General features: G+C 38.4%; 1 protein-coding gene across 1 annotated transcript in view; it reads right to left on the reverse strand.

Annotated features, from left to right (window-relative positions):
- The window catches only part of LOC145994149 (uncharacterized), a 209,859-nt gene that overhangs the window by 33,242 nt on the left and 156,127 nt on the right, over window positions 1–20,490 (reverse strand). Inside the window, exons 12-14 of the mRNA XM_083130240.1 lie at window positions 12,644–12,766; window positions 11,253–11,380; window positions 10,474–10,744 (exon numbers count right to left, since the gene is read on the reverse strand). Of these exons, the coding sequence (XP_082986366.1) occupies window positions 10,474–10,744; window positions 11,253–11,380; window positions 12,644–12,766 (522 nt within the window). The remainder of the gene's footprint in view (window positions 1–10,473; window positions 10,745–11,252; window positions 11,381–12,643; window positions 12,767–20,490) is intronic.

Raw genomic sequence — 20,490 nt, forward strand, 5'->3', positions numbered from 1 at the left:
CCCCCAAATGAAAAACGTTCCTGCGCCACTGTGTAAGCCTATCATGATGAAGGTTATTTCCCGCAAGGTACATAGAGATTAGGTAAAGCCATCCGAAGATTGCCGATCTTGCACGAACGCGTGACGTCACCGGAGAAGAAGTGAGCTCGACAGAAGCAGACGGCCCCTAGCATTTATATGGGAGATTTAGAGAGCGAAAGTATATTATAACTTTTAGGAGGGGGGAAATAATAATTGTCATCATCCAAGATGGTATTGAGGTATCCTTTTAATGATTAGTAACATAATTGAAAACGCGCTACTTTTAAAAGGGGGCAAAGTACATGTGAAAAATTGTATTTTGAAAATCCATATTTCTGAAACTTTCTGACCGATGCGCTACAAAGAAAGTTGCGTGTTCTCCTTTAGAATTTCGTCATTTTACAAATCGTAATATAATTTTAACAAAAACGTGGCATGAAAAAGAAAAAAAAAGTGTTCCCCTGTGCATAGCACCACGCCATGAAGGTAAATAAAAAAGCAAAAATTCCGTACAAAAACAGAGTCTATTTCAGGTTCAAAAGCGGTAAATAAAATGAAATTTCACTGTTATAGCGGTGAAAAAGCAAAAAAAAAAAGAAAAAAAAATGTGGCATGCTAAAGAAGAATTAAAGAGTTTAAAAAAATAATTGATTAATAGACTTAGTTTATTTTACTTCGCTTATCTGTCACATATGGCTAATCGCAAAGATGAGGATGCGTGATGATATGATGAAATTGATGAAAGGAAAGTAGACCCATGCCCGGGCGGGGATTCGAACCTGGGGGCCCTTGGCATCGTAAGCGTTGTGCTAACCACTTCGCCACGGAGGTCAGCATTACAAGGAAATAAACAGAAAATGGCATCTATGTTTTAATATGCGAGAAACATTTACGAGGAAATTATTGAAGTAACAAATAATTATTACAAGATGTTGTGATGAAAATTATTAATATATCTGAAATATCGAGAGTTGACCTTGCAGTCTCTAAATGTACTTTTAGGGTTACGCAAAACATTTACTCAAAATTGCTAGTGCAAATTTATAAGCTATTAAAACTTATTCCTGTTCGAAAAAAGAAACTGCTAAGTCAAATTAATATTTCGTAGAAATACATATGTTTTTCTTTCATGAGACCAAGAGAGTATTTGGAGGGGACGGTGGCTTGGGAAGGCTATAGCCCCGGATCTCGATCTGCAAAGGGGCTTCCAGTGGGAAAACATTGCTATGAAATAGTCCAGAAGAAAGGGCGAAATGATATTTTTTAAATGCCTCAAGAATACAAAGATATAAGTGGACATTTGACAAGCTTAGTCTAAAACTTATAACTGAAATCGTACGTGTGTGTGCGTGGGGGGGGGGGGGGTGAGGTGGCTACGTGAGGTAGGGATATGATTCACAATACTAAAATTACATACGACAAAAATGCATATTTTAGCTAAAGAGCATTCATTCATTTATTTATTTTTGTCGTTTTACGGGAGGCAGATGAGAGAGAGTGAGAGAGAAAGTAAGAGTGAGAGTGAGAGAAAGTTCAAAGTCTTTTGTTGTCCTTTTCCACAGAATACTACCCTCCCCGTACGTTCCATCATATAACAAGTCGCAAATTATCCCATCCCACAAGTCATTCAGAAAATACAACCCTCTCCTTTACGGCCTACAGTTGGAAAAAAAATGTGCACGATTTTCCAGAAGATAACGTATTTACACACGCTGAGGATACCGTTCAACAATATGTTGAATGATATTCCTCATCGCGTCTCACAATAACATATCGCAAATTATCCCATTCCACAACTCAATTATAAGAAGAAAAAGAGGATGTGTAGACGTGCGCCTGTGACATGAATCCATGATGGAAGCTCTGGAAAATCATATGAACGTTACGTAGGTAAAGAATTTAAATATTTTAAAAATGTAAGTTTCGTAGCACGTAGATCCAAAAAATTACTTTCCGCGCTACAGAATTTCTTTCTTTACACTTAGCAACACATAACTTTATAAAAAAGAGAATTCGTTCCGAAATCGAGGGTGGGTTAAGTGACCACGGAGCCTGAAAAACGAGGACTGAGCGAAGAGGATGGACATAGTAAGCAAACTAAGCATGTGGCTTGTCAAACTAATAATGCAAATGCAAACCGAAGATCACGAAATGTTCAATTTTGGGCTGGTGCTCGAAGTGACAAACGTGGTGTTGGTTCTTCCGGTTATGATTCATCTGATAATGACGTACAGTCAACGTCAAAGATAATCGTAAGCAAATTTTCACTACTTTTTATTCTACATCCTGTGTTGTTTTAAGGAACGAAACTATATTGGTTCGTAGCAGATATTGTTCTCTGCTCATTGACGTCTTTATTTCAATTCATTGTCATCACATTGTGTAATACAGACGGAATGAAAATGGTGGTGGACAATTCGCCTATTGTTTCTTTCGCTGTTGGGTGTACCTACAATTACTAAACGTAAATCAGCTCAGAACGCTAATCGTTTAGGAACTGATTTTACCTATAAGCTCACCAATACATCTTATTTGTGGGATCTCTCCATCACGTGACGAATCACATGCTCATATTACTACACATCCGTTGACCAATAGGGACTTCGCACTTTCGGAGAATACAGGCAGAGTGCACTACAAAGAATCCTGTTCTACTAACCATTATGATTATGATTATGGTATTTCTCTGATGCCGGTTTTCATAATGAAGCTCGATGTTGTAAGTCGAAAGCTTATTCAAATATTCCAATTTCACAAATGTATCATCATCATACACCTTCATGTGAGAAACCAATATATACTGTGGCTCGTAACACGAATGCTACAACTTCAACGAGTCCGATGTTGTGTAACCAAAATTACATTGTCAGAAATGGCATTTTGAATGATTCAATTAGCATTGCTTGTAGGGATTCTGAGTCTCAAAATTTTGGATCAACAATTTTTGTAAACCTACATGTATAAATATCAATCCTAATGTTTCTGCTGGAAACCCATTTGGAAAATGCACGGGTAAAGTTATTCGTGTAAATGAACTAAGCCAGTTACCACGCTTTGGAGGTGACGACTCAAAACAATCAGTTTATAGACCAGCTGACAACAATGTTAAATTTGATGGATGTATCTTCTCAATATCGCATGCAAGTTATTCACAAATGTTTCTACAATACAGCAGCGTATTGGTTCAATAATGAACGGCGGAATTTCTTATCATATGATGATTTTGTATGCAAGTTTCTTGAACAACTTGCTTCGAATGATTTGTGAGAAAGCCAACTGGCAGTTTTGCGTTCTCGTAAATACAATACATCTTCTGGTTTATCATTAGAAGCATATGTACTGAAAGTGTATTCCTCTTATCGTAACCTTGTTGACAAGCCTAACCAAGCTGATATAAGAGTAATTTTAAAGCAATTACCAGAAACAGTTTCTTAGAATGTGGGCTGCCACGAAATTTCCAACCTTAACATAGAGACTCAGGACAATAGACTTAGATTCTAGTGATAGAACCAAATCTTTGACACTTCCTGGTGATTATATGAGCGAGGAGTACAACTCGAATAAGTTCGGGAAATCTAGACAGTTGTGAGGCAAGTGTCTGTAGAAAATGAATCCAGCAGTGATTCATCTACACAAACTGTACCTTCAGAGAGATTTATTGGCCAATCAGCTGGTAGGAATCTCAGAAACAACTATAGGCAATACGGATCTAACCAAGAAGGGTTTAGATGACAATGTAATGATCGAAGTTTGTACTTTCATAATAACAGTCAAAGAACAACTACTCAAAGAACACTAACAATGGCAATAGTACAACTAGATACAACAGAAATAGAATATTTCAAAGTCCGAACAATACAGAATTGCTAGGTGACTCCGTTAACACTAACTGACAGATTTCAGCAAGGAACAATGGAATGAAATGAACTGCAATTATATTAATATAAATCAAGGGTGTTCTACAGTAACTAATGTTACTAGTGGGAGCCCTGCGAGAACATTAAACAATTAAGGCGAGGAAATGCGCTCCAATTCTTCCTGCCAAAGGATGACCACATGGGGCTTACTTGTGATTATGACCCTTACCTTTTGTATGTTAAGTCTTGTCTCGGTGACTTTAATAGGGTTAAATATTTAGGCGTTGACAAAGAAGAAGTTTTACCTATCGAATTTCTGCTGGAGTGGTTTGATTCAGATCCTGAGTGGACTGTTACAGATAAAGTAACTCCTGCACCTTTACTTGAAGCACAAGAAATACAGGGAAGAATTTGTGACTTGTTTCTTAACTTTTTAATTGACACTGGGGGTCAATGTAATTTATTGACTTATAAGGTTTGGATCACTCTAAGTTATTTATTGCCAAGTATAAAGCTGGAACCAATAGAAGGAATTCAGTTGACTTGTTTCGCGAGTGAGCAACGCATAAAGTTTAAACGCATAGGTTTTAAATATGTCATTATGCAGTTAGGAGTTGAATTTTTCCACGTGGATTTATATGTAGTTAAACAATTACACGCCGATTTGATCTTGGGAGCACCATTTTTGCGGCAGTATAAGGCTATAATTAATTATCGTAAGTCAACTGTAGAACTCACTAATTCTATTGGTAATGAAGTATCGGCTCCTTTTGTTTCGAGCTCAGCAAATAATTCTTGTTCATTAAATTCTATAATTGGATCTTGTAAAACTTTGACATTTGAAACTTCTCATGTGGATGATTCTGTTTATCTGGCTTCTGAAGGAGACATCCATAAGAAAGTTTATGGTAACGAATATTGTGAAGCTGGAGTAGCTGATAATTTATTTAATTTATTACTCCCTCTGTCCCATAATTATAGTCCGGTATGCCAAAATGGTAGTACAGGAATGACAGACGAAAGGCAGATGGAAAGCACAATTTGTACTGATCCTTGAGTAATAAAGTTGTATGACTCATTTCCGTGTTTCATGTTCTTCTTCTGTATACATTAATGTCACAGTTTGAATATCGGACAATTATTATGACACAACACACAAAAATGTACCGGACAATAATTATGGGACAGAGGGAGTACTAAAGTATCAAGATGTGCTTACGGACAAACTAAAGTCAGCCAAAGTGGAACCTTATGACATATAGCTAGATACGAATAAACCTTTAGTCGCATCTACGTATCCTATTCCATTCGCTAGGCGAGATGACATGGAGAAAGAATTAAAGAAATGGAAAACATGGGGAGTCATTCATGAAAGTACTTCCCCATTCCGGAATCCTATCCATATAGTTCCAAAGGCAGGTGGATTGTGGCGTCCAGTTGTTGATTTCAGGAAGCTCAACGAACATGTAATTTCACCCATGACACAGGTTGAACTTTGAACCAAGGTTGAGAGGTGCAAAATTCTTTTCGACGATTTACCTAACTTGTGGGTATTTTCAAATACCACTAACACCTAGATCTTTTATGTTCACAGCTTTCTTCTATCGTGATGTTTTAATGGGATTTAATTTTTTGCCTCTTGGTATAAAGAGCGCTGTCAGTGTTTTTGTCAACAGAATGCATAAAGCATTTGGCAATGATGCTAGTTCATTCCTTATTGCGTATGTGGATGATATTCTGATATTTTCGTCATCACTGCAAAGTAATTTAAAACATTTGGACTATGTGTTGAAAACTTTGAAAGAAGTAAATATGTCCATCAAATTATCGAAGTGCACATTTTGTAAAACTGAAGTGAAGTTTCTTGGTCATATAGTATCAGGTGAAACCATTGCTGTACATCCAAAAAGAAATCTAGAAATAACTGAATATCCTACTCCGATAAATAGAAAGGCGTTAAGGATTTTTTTAGGAATGGGATATTGGATGAGAAAATTTGTGGATACGTTTGCAATGATTGCTCCTTTATACGATTTATCTAGAACGAATAAGAAATGGGAGTGGAATGAAGCACATCTCCAGACATTTAAACGTCTTAAGGAATTGGCTTTGTCTCCGGAGATGTTAGCTCAACCTAATTTCAACAACACTTTAAATGTAAATACTGATTGTAGTAAAATGGGAATAGGTGGAGTCTTATGGCAATACTCTGATTATCGTGAAACTTTGATTATCCAGTATGCGAGCAGAGTTATGCGAGGTTCAGAATTAACATATTCTGTACATAAAATAGAATGCCTTGCCATCCTTTTTGTCAGTGGAGAAATTTTCAATATACCTATCGGGCAGACCATTTGCAACTCATTGTGACCATCAATCACTTTCTTGGTTAAATTCAGCAAGATCGTTAAATCCAAGGCTAAATAGATGGGCTTTGAAATAGCAAAATTATGATTATACAATTCAGCACGTTAGTGGTTCTACAAATACGGCCGCAGACGCGTTAAGTAGATATCCAATTAAGTCACAAAACAATTTGTTTCCTTCCCCTTTATATGTAAATTGTATAGATATTAATTTAATAGAAGATGAAAACATATTTTATTGGATAAAAGTACAACAAAACGACAATGAATTGTTTCAACGTATAATTTCTACGTTAGACAAAGCTGATGACCATTTCGAGATTAAGGTTATATTTAAACTACATAAAAATATATTGTTTTATAGATCTACAAACTCGAACCATTGGAGAGCTTTTGTAGCCGAAGCAACTGTCAAGAAAGTTTTATATGAACAACATGATTTAGCTGCCCATTTTGGGTTTTCTAAGCTTTACAAAAACTGTTTCAAATTCTTTTTCTGGCCTAAAATGACAGGAAGTATAAAGTCATATTTAAGTGATTGTGTGGAATGTGCAAGGACAAAACAAAAATCATAACATATTATCAAAGAGGAGCTTCACATGATATCTTTCAAATTATATCAGTTCTTATCTTTAGACTTGATTGGTCCATTACCATTATCTCAAGGATATCAACATATTCTGACTATTGTAGAATTGACCAGCAAATATGTTATGGCTTATCCTCTCAGGAAGGCAACAACTCGAGAAATTATCAACAGAATTAACTTAGGTTATTTCCATCATTATCATATGTGTACAGTTATGTTAACAGATAATGGATCACAATTTAAATCAGTGAATGTGAAAACATTATGAAGTCAATTGGTGTAAAGCATATATTCTCAATTCACCATAATCGCCTCATGCAAATCCAATAGAGAGATATAATAAGGAGGTTTTTCGTTTGCTTAGATTGTTTTGCAAAAACAACCACAAATCTTTGTCCAAAGTTTTAACAAATGTTATAAGATTACTAAATCACTCATATAACGAGGTTGTTGGTTTCACTACGGCTTAAATTTTTCTACACGAGGAAGTTCGGGATAAAATAACTTCTGTTATTGACTAGCCATAAGAGATTAAATAATTGTCTTGGATACCTAAATATATAAGGCACGTCCAGAAAGTAAGTTCCGTTTCAATTTATCTCCGCTGCAGCGCTGCGATCGCAGTTCCGCACATGCGCGGTAGACGCTCTGTATCAAGGAGAAGAAACGTGAGCCATTTGGAGATCACTGTCAGTCACGTACGCTTTGTTGTGCTTCTTTACAATGTCGGTGTTGATTGAAAATCCCGCCGCTTGTGAAATCAGATCTGTGATTCGTTTTCTGAATGCGAGGAAAGTGAAACCAAGTGAAATTTATCGGCAAATTTGCGATGTTTACGGACCAAATGCGATGAGTGATTCAATGGTGAGAAGATGGGTCCGACAGTTCAATGACGGACGTAGTGATGTGCACGATGAAGAACGAAGTGGGCGTCCATCTTTGGTTACAGAAGAACTGGTTCACGCAATTGATGATAAGATCCAGGAAAACCAAAGGTTTACAATTAGTGCTCTCGTTATGGAATTTCCCCAAATTTCACGATCACTAATGCATGAAATTGTTACCGAAAAACTGAAATTTCGTAAACTTTGCTCACGTTGGGTACCAAAGATTCTTACTGAGCAACACAAAACAAAACGGATGGGTAGTGCACTTCAGTTTTTGACCAGTTATGCTGAAAGCGGCGAAGAATTTCTGACACAGATAGTCACAGGAGATGAAACTTGGGTTTCTTACGACACCCATGAAAGTAAGCGGCAATCAATGGAATGGAGGCACACTTCATCCCCAGCAAAGGTTAAGCCGAAGCAAATCTTGACACCTCGAAAAATGATGTGCACAGTGTTCTGGGACTGGAAAGGCATCTTACTCATTGATTTCTTACCGGGTGGTCAAACAATCACAGCAGAAGCTTATTGCGAGACACTTCGGAAATTGCGCCGCGCAATACAGAATAAGCGTCGAGGATTGCTGTCAAAAGGTGTTGTTTTTCTTCACGACAACGCACGACCACACATTGCAAATGTGACGAAAAACCTCCTACAGGGATTTGGCTGGGACGTGTTTGACCATCCTCCGTACAGCCCTGACCTCGCTCCTAGCGACTTTCATCTGTTCTTACATCTCAAGTCTTTCCTTGGCGGTCAACACTTCAACAATGACGACGAGCTGAAAGAAACTGTTTCCAACTGGTTGAAGACACAGGCGGCAAATTTCTATGAAGAAGGTATACAAAAACTTGTGCCACGCTATGACAAATGCCTGCAAAATTTCGGCAGTTATGTGGAAAAGTAGTTTAAGAGTTGTAGAATTTTGTGCAATAAATAACTTTTCTGTATCTGTACACAATTTAATTTTATTACCAAACGGAACTTACTTTCTGGACGTGCCTTTATTCAGTTAATTGAAAAAACTAAACGTTCAAAATTCAGAAAGAAGACTCATTCAAACGTACAAACCCCTACAATTGTTCAATGTGATTTAGTTATGGTTAGCAATCATGCAAGAAGCTTTGTCTAAATAAAACTGTCCATAAATTTTATGACTTATATGTGGGGCCGTTTTTGGTGGAGGAGGTGAAAAATAATTTTGTGAACTTGGTGTCTTTAGATGGACAACATATAAAGTGTACACACAATTTACAAAATATCAAACCCTTCCACTGTTCAATGGAGAAGATACAAGAGTTGTTGTTGAATGTTAACAAATACGTGCAAGGATAAAAACGTAGTTTAGAATTAATTTTCATTATTTGAAAGATTTATATGTAATATTAAAAGTTGATTTGAATGTGGAATATTTGAATATTATGTTATTGTTCGATGTGTATCATTAAGCCACCAAAATATGATGGCTATATTTTATTCATCCCAGCAAGGGAGGTTATTGTGACTGTCATTCTTTATAACATTCACAATTTTATTGTCATGATAAAGATTATTGATAAGAAGAAGGAGAATTCATTATCACTGTTACTGTCTTTTTTGTATTATAGGATACAGTAATACACCAACTCGTAAATTGATTTCTGTATTTTATTTCTTAAATAAATTATATATTTTTGCTAGTTCCTAATTCAAAACCTAACAGCAACAAACGCTGAACGAAGAATAAACTGCATTTCCTGCTTGAAAGTGCTACTGAACGCTGAACTAAGATTCAACTGAATTTCCTGTTTGAAAGTCAAACTGAACGCTGAAATAAGGATCAACTAAAATTCCTGTTTGAAAGTCAAACTGAACGCTGAAATAAGGATCAACTAAAATTCCTGCTTGAAAGTCCTACTGAACGCTGAATTAAGGATCAAGTAAATTTCCTGCTTGAAAATCCTACTGAACGTTAAACTAAGGAACAACTGAATTTCCTGCTTGAAAGTCGTACTGAATGCTGAACTAAGGACAAACTCAATTTCCTGCCTGAAAGTCCTACTGAATGCTGAAATAAGGATTAACTGAATTTCCTGCTTGAAAGTCCTACTTAACGCTGAACTAAGAATCAACTGAATTTCCTGCTTGAAAGTCCTACTGAACGCTGAACTAAGAAGCAACTGAATTTCCTGCTTGAAAGTCCTACTGAACACTAAACTAAGAATCGACTGAATTTCTTTCTTGAAAGTCCTAGTGAACGCTGAAATAAGAATCAACTGAATTTCCTGTTTAAAAGTCGTACTGAATGCTGAACTAAGGACAAACTCAATTTACTGCTTGAAAGTCCTACTGAATGCTGAAATAAGGATCAACTGAATTTCCTATCTGAAAGTCCTACTGAACACTAAACTAAAAATCAATTGAATTTCCTGCTCGAAATTCCCACTCAATGCTAAACTAAGTGTTAACTAAATATACTCATGAGCATTTAATTCAGTTCCACTTAACAGTAAACTACGTATTAACTCATGATCGTACATGAAAATACTATTCAACACTCAATTCAGTTCTACCAGATTCTGAGCTAAGTATTAAATGAAGGAGGCTCAACTTAATTTCGTACTATATGATGTACTTGACTAACGAAGAAATATGTCCGAAGGCAGTCGAATGGTTGAAAATAAGAAGCCAAAAATTGAAAGTGAAATTTAATGGGAAGTTGGCCGAGTAGTTTTCAGTTTTTTTGACACCGTGAGATCTTGACGAATACTCACGTGGCATATAGAGACCGACGCAGCTGCAGATTTTCTGCGATAGTTCTTCGAAGCATTCCGCCTCGCAGTTCATCTGGGTGTAGACCATGAAGTGTTCGAGTGTTCTCTCGTCCGGAAATAGGCAGCCCCTTTTCTCGGGCGGGTAGCTCCTGAGGTTCGGGTGCGAGGTGACGATCGTAGGGGAGACTATGATGGAGAGGGTCTCCTTCTCTGGGAGTGAGATTGCGTCGTCCAACATATGGGGCAATTCAAAAGGGCTGTGTACTGTTACCTGCAAAAGTACAAACGTGGGGCAAGTCAAAAGGGCTGTGCAGTGCTACCTGTAAAACTACAACACGTAGGTCAATCCAAAAGGCCTGTGTAGTGCTACCTGTAAAAGTACAACACATGGGGCAATTCAAAAGGGCTGTGTAGTGTTACCTGTAAAAGCACTACATGTGGGGCAATTCAAAAGAGCTGTGTAGTGCTACCTGTAAACCTACATCACATGGGGTAATTCAAAAGGACTGTGCAGTGCTACCTGTAAAACTACAACACGTACACATATTCATATCTAGCATTTGAAGGCAAGGAGAACACTAGAAACAAAGCAAATGGAGGACGAAATTACATGCGAAAATGACAACGATAAAATAAATGAGTAGAGACCCTGAATCATTAATGAATCTATAAGGACCCAATGACCATCTTTCTTTTAGGCAAAACTCAACTGAAAAAAAAAATTCAAAGTGTCGAATGAAAACTAAGTTTGAGAGCGCATCCATGAATTTCATACAAACCTTAAATGAACCTCTTCGTGGTTTTAGAAATGGAATCACTTTCTCCATCTTCATTATGTTAACAGTGAGACCTCCATCGGGCCCTCTTGTATCCGTTCGCCTAGGGTACGTTGAGAAAAATGGTGCCACTGGAATAGAAATATGCACGTATGAACACTACATTAAAAGTACAAATACACACATGGCTTTTTTTTTACGTGAGTCAACTACAACAAGTATGGCTAAAAAAGTGTAACATTTTTTTCGATAAATTTGAATTGAAATCCACCATCCTGAAACGTGTTGACTATATGCGCTCATGTGAAATACCAGGACCTTGCTTCTGGCTGCCATATGTAGCGTATTTTAATGCTTTTCAAGATGGTGGAAGAAAAATAGACTTTTGTCTGGATTGAGTTATCCACATTATATTTTAACCCTAGCTTACCCGTGCCGCACAAAAACTTACCTAAGTGGTTGGGTGGCCTTAGAGGTCCACACATTGTTATCGTTAAAACTCAAGAAACCATTCTGATATTGATTCACTGCTTTCCTGTTCTTTATACAGATGTAGTTACATAATAATTACGAAATTTAACATCATAAATAAAAAACACGAATTATTGTTACATGCACGAGTGTCACAAACATTCATTTCATTCACTAAAACATAATATAAACATTAAACCATTATCTTTTTTGTTTATATGGGTGCGGTTATTAATAATTAAAAACATACCAGCATTAAGAAAAAACAAGGACTAATTGTTCACACTCACTTGCACGGGTGTCATGTAGTAACACACACCCAAGCGGGGGGGAGGGGGCTGAGAGACCCACCACGTAAATTTTGCATCCTATTCACCTTACCTTTATGGTTTATATTCACAGTTAAAAAATCGAAAAACAAGAAGTGGTGTGCCTAGCAGCCTCCCCCCGCCCTTCAGGTGAGCTCCGAGTTCTGTGAGACAGGCATCATGAACCTGGGAGAAATGCCTGAACCGGCGAGGGACTATGTTGAGAAGTAGTGTATGAAGTATCCTTTCACGTATACACTGTCTCGTTTATCTCTGGAGCAATGTCGCGCATAGCGGCAGAGAAGTGGAGGAAATCGAGTAGCCAGAGCAAAGCTGTACACGCCGCTGCGAAGGCAGGTAGCTGCAGTAGCTTTACCCCCGTCCTGGTAATCCCCCTCCTCTCGGGTGTTCATTGGTGGAGCCTGGAGCCGTCTTGCGTCACTACTTGCGCAGAGACTTGTTTTCCTCCGCCTGCTCCAGATAACTGAGACAGAGTGTAAGTCCGTTTGTATTCGTCTAATAAATACCTACTGGAATTTGCAGGCTTTGTATTCTTTTTTTCCCGATCATCTCTCGTTCAACCTGAAAAGGTTTGGAAACCAGTGTGATACTCACTACACAATTCATCCTCCTCGTCGGTTGCATCAAAACAATCATCCTCACCGTTGCAAAGCAGTTCGTTCCTCACGCACCTCCCATTCTGGCACTTGAACTTGGATTCAGTGCAGTGTCGTTTCACTGAATGGAAGAAAGAGATTAATTACACTAGGGAACATGATTTTTGCCCCCGTGAAAGTAATGACTGTTTATAATGTGTTTTGTAGCGTAGTAAGCGAAACTAATCCTCAAAATTCTCCTACACGTAAAACTTTTTCATAATGTCAATTTTTAATAAAATAAAATTTAAGGTATAAGGTATACAAACATTGGAAAATAAGGCTAGATGTTTACCTGGAAAAGAAAGGGAGAGAATTACTTCATTCGAAATGTTGTTATGTAAATTTATATATAAGAGACCGAAACACCACGGCGAGGAACTACCAATTCCAAAACCCTCACGCACATGGGTTGTGCAAGCACCAGATGAAGATACCGCAGACGAGCCGTCAACATCAATCGACGTAGAATACTATTGTGACGAACAACAAGCAAAATTGAAGGAAAATATTTTTGTGGGACCACAAATTAGAAAACTCCTGAAAGACATTTTTTTTTAAAATCAAAGCTCCAAGACGTCGAGCTGGCAGCGTGGCGTTCCTTCAAAGCTGTGGTGAATGAATTCCTGGGAAACAAAAAAGAAGAGAACTATGAATTTCTAGTTTCAGAGCTACTGAGGTGTTACAAAGAAATGGGTTGCCGAATTTCTTTATAAATTCATCTTCTACATTCTCTTCTTGAATATCTTGAATATTTTCCACAGAATTTAGGTGATTTAAATGATAAACAGGGGGAATGGTTCCATCAGGACATTTCTGACATGGAACGTCGTTACCAAGGACGATGGGACCCAGCCATGTTAGGGGATTACTGTTGAAATACGAAACGAGAAAGTAGCACTGAATATAAGAGACGTTCATTGAAAGGTAGACATTTTTTACCTATTCTCAAGTAAACGTATGCTTTTGTATTGTTCAAATTTCCTTGTCTGTAGCAAGCTAATTACTTTTGACTAGTGGTTGATTACTAATTTCCTTATAAAATGATACTTTATATTATTTACATGTACTTACATGATGTGCAATTCATGGCTCTGTACATTTGTTACGCATCTTTCCATGTATACTGAAATCTACCTGTAAAAATAAAATCTTGCGTGTTTGAGCATTTTTTTTTGTTATTTTTGAATTCAGCACACTTGTTTCCATAAGAGGCAACTTATTTCGCTCTGGAGGCAAAAAAAAATATTTCATTTGTTCCCTAGTGTTATTAGCCTTGGACTCTATGTACTTGAATACACGATTCAGTTTCGACTGCAAAACAAGACTTTTCGATACTTCACAATTGCTAGGTTCAACAAAGGCACGAGAACTCACAAGGGAACACCCAGGACCAGACTCGATAATGGAATCAGTGGCGTAGCAGGAAGTGGGCGACCGCCAGGGGCGTCGCGCCTGAAACGACCTCACGTCTCATGGGGTCGATAGGAAAATGTAATAAATAGATGTGAGAAAGAAAGATGGAAAAGGCTAATTTTTGTGGTCAATTACATTCTATTTTTATCTGGCCTAACATAGGAGGCAGGGGCAAGGCTTTTTATTCAAGAAAAGAATAAGTGCGTAAAAATGTCCAAGCCTGAATTTTTGCGTAAACGTTTCACATGAGAAATACGACAATAATTTTTACTCGGCTGGACCTTTGGCATGCAAATGGGCGATTTTTTTCAAATTTTTCTATCCATTCGAAAAACTTCTTGGATATTTAAAAATATGAAACATTACATCAGCTTAGAATTCCTTCTAGAGCATTGACATGAATTTTCATATAATTTTCTTTCATTGTTGTCTAGATATTATCAATAATTTAATAGACTTATGTAATCACAAATCTATAGATAATATCTAGACAACAGTGAAAGAAAACTCCACGAAATTTCACGTCAATGCTCTAGAAGGAATTATAAGCTGATGTAATAATAATAATAATAACACATAGCGCGACAGCCCGTGAGAGCCTTGGCTTACCTACCGACTGCTGGTCTCCCTCCCACACTGTTCCTCCGTCACCTGTTATAGCGTGGAGATCTTAGACCAGTATTGGGGTGACGGGTGGTCAGCCCGTAGAACCCCCAGCCGTTGTAGGTCTTCTCGACCGGGTTACCGCTCACTCATTCGGAGCTCCCCAATTTCCTCACGATGGTGGGTTGCCACCGGCCCTATACGTAGGCCGAATAAATTCCGACCAGAGCCGGATTCGAACCTACGCCGTCCCGCAGCGAACGATCTCAAGACGAGTGAACGCCTTAACCCGCTTTTTTTTTTTATTGTCTCATTCTGATATACAAGTTATGGAATTACATTGTTTTTACATAAGTGTATTACTGCTATTACAATTTGTATTTCTATCTGGTTAACCTTTACATTTTGTTTGACCTAAATTAAGTATAAAGCACTAATAAGAAATTTGCATACCATTTCTTCCTTGCTTGGAGAGGAATTTTTTCGTATTGTTCTTGCAAGAAGATACTGAATTGTTTCTGAAAACTGCTCTCGTCATTGTGAAATATATATAATAAGTATTCTGTTATCAACCATTGTACTGCTCGTTGCTTTGTTGGTGGAAAAAAATTGAAATCGGGAAAAACTATATCTGTATCCGTAAACTTTGTTAATGAGGTGCGGCATATACGACTGAGGATTGTTCGCAATTTGCTCCATGCCGTGGAGGAGTTTCGACACTTCGTTATCCTGTGGGCTAAAGAGTCAGGCACGTTGCATGATATACAGTTAGGAGAGTCGCTGATTCCATATTGGTATGTCCTATCTCTTGTCACTATAACACGATGAACCACTTTGTACCATATTGATTGGCCCGCTTTTGAAAGGTGTTTGGCGGAGACATTTTCCCATATTTGTGGCCAATTATGTGTATTGAAATCCCTGACTATTCGTGGTACGGCGTGCTTGAAACTATTGATTTCTCTATATAACTTTTTAACAGATGGTGTAATTGTCTCATGTCGTAATAACTGGTAGCATACCTGTAAAGCGATGTCCTTATAAAACAAAAACCTTTTGGGGATACTTTGGATATCGATGGGAGCTTCTAATGGAATGTTTCGTATTATCGTCTGTATACATGCTTGGGTCGTTGACTCGTGCAGTGAGAAAGCTGTTTGAAGGCCAGTCTGTACAAACAATGATCTTGCCTGTGTGTTCACGTGTATTAGTCCCAACCCACCTGTCTTCTCTGATAACGTGACCTCATTTATTGCCACCCGGAAAATTGTATCGTGCCACAAAAAGCAGCCAACAGCTTTGTTGACCTTGGCTAAGTGCTGTGGTTTGAAAGGCAGGATTTTTGCTACATACCAAAGTTTAGAGAGAGCAAAAACGTTAATAAATCTGACTCGTGCTTTTAAACTCAGAGAGCGCATCTTGTTCACTCTGAGGACGTAGATTGCCCTCTCGCACGTAAGTTTACTATTGGCTTCGATCGTTTCATCGATATTTGCATAGAAGTTTATACCTAAAACTTTTATTTTCTTGTCTACAGGGATCTCCGTATTGTTTGTGAAAGGATTCTCCTTGCCAAGGGGCATCAGGAATGGCTTTCGATTGTTTAGTTTTGCTCCTGATGTGAGCTCGAAAGTATGTATTTGGCTTTTAACACTGTACAGATCTCTTTCATCCTTGAGAAAAATCGTGACGTCGTCCATGAAACTGCCAACTTGTATTGTGGTGGAAGCCATAGAAATACCCTGTAAATGATGCTGGATATTAAACAAAAAGGGGGCTATTGTGAGGACGTACAATGTGCTACTCAAGGGACTACCTTGTAGTACACCCCGTCGCATTTTAAAACTTGTTGTCAAGAAACCATTTATTTTTAGTTTTAGCAGCATATGATTATATAATGTTTTTATCCAATTCATAAAAGTGTCTCCGAAGCCATATGCTTCTAAGACTTTGTACAGATATTCGTGACTCACTCCGTCATAAGCTTGGGAAAAGTCTAAAGATAGAATTGCCTCTGATGCATTCTTATTTTGTTTGGTAATAATTACGTCTCTTATCGTTTGCAGCAAGTGATGTATACTTTGAGACGTATTACAAGCGAACTGTAAATTGCCAATAAGTTTAACCATATATTTTTTTAGACGCTGATTTATGCACCTACTTATAAGTTTGATATCACTACTCAATATGGAAATTGGCCTAAAATCTGTAACGAATTTTGGATTTGCCTTTTTAGGAACTAACACTATAACTCCCGTGCTACTGGTCTTCCCTATTGTCCCTGTTGTCAACACTTCGTTGACCCATTCCGTTAATTCGTCTCCTATTAGATCCCAGAAACATTGATAGAATTCTGATGGTACTCCATCTTCGGCTGTAGTTTTATTCCTAGGAGCTTTGAATACTGCATCATGAAGCTCCTTTTTACTAAACGGTTGTGTGAGCTCAGTTCTTTCATTTTCCGTCAGTGATGCAGGGAGGTAGTTCAAAAAATTACATTGCGTTTCTGTGGGATTAAAGGCTTGACCAAGAAGATTTTTGTAGTATTGCAAAAAACATGTCGTGTATACTATGAGGGCTGGTGACAACTTCACCGGAATCTAAAGTTAATTTATGAATAACGTGACTCCTGGCGTGTTTATGTTCTTGAAAATGTGACTTAGTGTGGCTTGCTCGTCAGGGCCTATAGGAAGAATCTTGCTCTTTATTATTGTTGCAGATTTTCGTTTCCTATGTATAGCAAGTAATTGCGCTTTTATTTCATTTGCATAGGGACGATCGAAATTACCTTGCAGTGCTAAACGATGGAGATCATTCAAGACTGCATACAAGAAATTCTATTTGTTTCTTTGATCTCTACTAACCTCTGCACTGAAGAATTTACTGACCTGGCGAAATTTAGGCTTAACTCGAGTTTCCCACCACTCGATTAGTGTTTCTTGAACTGGCCGAGAGGCCTTGAGTTCGTTCCACGTTTCCCTGATTAGCTGGACATAACTACCATTGCGTAATAATGTGCTATTTAAAAGCCAGTATCCGCTACCTTGACGGGGTTTAACCAAATCTAAATTTATTTTGAGAAATGGGACACTATGGTCACTAAAGCATACTGGAAAATTTTGAACACTAATTATATATTCCTGAAATCTTGGTGCGACATAAAACCTATCGATCCTTGACGCACTATTGGAGGTGATATGTGTGTAACCTTGACTGTCGCCGTTGGCGTGTATCCAAACGTCACGCAGTTGTAACCCCTGAGTAAATTCATAGAGCGCACGTGAGAAGTTGTATCCTGGATTTTGATCTTGTGAACGAATTACGCAGTTAAAATCTCCCACTAGTATAGTGTCTAGTGTGTGGGATGTCAACTCGGGCCCTACAACTGTTGAAAAAAAATCTTCTCTTTCCCGTCTGTTTTGGCTTCCTGACGGAGCATACACATTACAGAGAAACACTGAGCCTAATTTGGCACTTATTTGTCTGCCCGTGGGATGGGGCACTACATTACGTAAATCCAAGTGTCGCCTACATGCTATGGCAGTCCCTTGTGCAAAGGGAGTAAAATTGTTGTATACTTTAAACATGCTCAGTACAGAAAAATCGTCTATGGCGACCTCTTGTAAGAGGGCCACATCAATAGACGATTTAATGAGAAAGTCATTGAGAGCAATTATTTTGGTCTTACTTTGCATTTGATTCAAATTTATAGATGCCAAGGTAAATGTTTGCATGATTATAACTGTCCACAAAAGAAAACTAAACTTACTTACATTCTTCAACATTACTGATCTCTAATTTCTGCCTATAATGCATTAACTATGCTTTCCACTAAATAAATCTGGGGTAAGTTTGTTACTCGTCGAAAGTTTCTCTTTAGTTACATTTGCTGAATTACTGGTTAAACTAACCTTTGAAACATCTTGTTTTGGGGTACCAGGTTCTACTCTAAATTCGTTATGAACTATTGTGGAACTTACGCATGCATTATTTTTCTTCTTCTTTCTACGTAGCACCATGGACTCTTCCGCCACTGACCGTAATCTTGATACAGATCTTGACCGGGATTTCCTAGGGGAGGTAACTACGGGGAATTCTCCCTCCCCGAACAAAGCACTTGGGGGTGGGGGCGGGGGTACGTGATGCATTTCCTCTGCAGTGGTCAATGTTGTCTGCTCCATCTCTTCCCTTCCTGTTGGTGCATTCTTCTCACTACCTTCGTGTCTGGTACCTGTCTCCTCGTCGGTAAGTCTGGGGCTATCCGTGTTCCCTCCATTGTTATCTCGTGACGCAGGGACTTCTGCAACTGATGGAGCTGAATCTCTAGGTTTAGTCCGTACGGGTAGCACAGTTGGTTCATATACCATCGGTACATTGTCAGCGGGTATATTAACCGGTCCCCTTCGGGGCTGGTTGACAGTGGAACGACGCTTAGGACACTCAGCCACTACATGACCCTCTCCGGAGCACGCGAGGCAGGTACGAACCTGCCCAGGGTATGTTACCCAATAGGAGTCTCCATTCATGATTACATATGAGGGTATGGGTTTACGTAATATCATTTTAATCAATACACGTCCAGTTCGAGTAGGGTAAATGTGGTCTGCAGAGTATGTCTCGTCTTCAATTTTTAACACTTCCCCATAAGACCTCATGACACGACTTATCACTTCTGCACTTAATTCAATTGGGACTACATGGATTCTGACAATTACATGTCGCTGGTGGGCCCATTCTATTTCAACTTTATGATCACCATCTACGTCACTATAAATTACCTCAGCACCAAAATCATTTAGTAACCGTTCTCCTACCACTTTTGTCGCAAATTTCACGTACAAACACTTACGAAAGTAATCTATTTCAAAACTGAGCACTTGGTTCGTAGGCACTTGGTAGACATCATGAAACCATCGATGAAAATCCAATGACGTAGGTCGCGTTTTGACATCAATGAAAACAAATTTCAAGGTGTTTTCTCTTTGTGTATTCATCGTATCTTCACTGGCGCACGGTAATTGTAGTCAAGACCTCGCTTGCACTTCAAAAGAAAAAAAAGAACTAACACAACACAATCAAACCGTATACGTCCCTAGCTAACTCGGACAGTTCGATCGCTAAGCCTTCTCACGCGACGAGCGGAGCTCGCTACGAACTGATACCTGCACGAGCTGCAGGCAGACTGATTTCCACCGGCCCTATACGTAGGCCGAATAAATTCCGACCAGAGCCGGATTCGAACCTACGCCGTCCCGCAGCGAACGATCTCAAGACGAGTGAACGCCTTAACCCGCTCGGCTACGGAGGAGGAGCATACATGCATTACATTGCTTATGTAATGTTTCATGTTTTGAAATATCCAAGAAGTTTTTCGAATGGAGAGGAAAATTTGAAAAAAATCGCCCATTTGCATGCTAAAGGTCCAGCCGAGTAAAAATTATTGTCGTATTTCTCATGTGAAACGTTTACGCAAAAATTCAGGCTTGGACATTTTTACCCACTTATTCTTTTCTTGAATAAAAAGAACTTCGTCTTATCTTTTCTTCTTTCTCTTGACCTTGCAGTCCCGCTTTTAAAATTTTAACAATAAAGCACCCTAAACTACGAGACATTTGCTTGCGTTGTTTTCAACCAAAGGACGACATGGGTAATATTAGCATTTCTTCCTTCCTTCCTACAGCTTCAGATTTCAGCTCCCGGAAAACAGAGAAATACATTTTCAGGGTGAATGAAATTATGAAATATTTTCGTTTTATTATTATTTAAATATGATAATTTGCTGACGTA

This window comes from Lepisma saccharinum, chromosome 10 (genome assembly GCF_977018435.1).
Source record: "Lepisma saccharinum chromosome 10, izLepSacc3.1, whole genome shotgun sequence".
Classification (NCBI taxonomy): Eukaryota; Metazoa; Arthropoda; class Insecta; order Zygentoma; family Lepismatidae; genus Lepisma; species Lepisma saccharinum.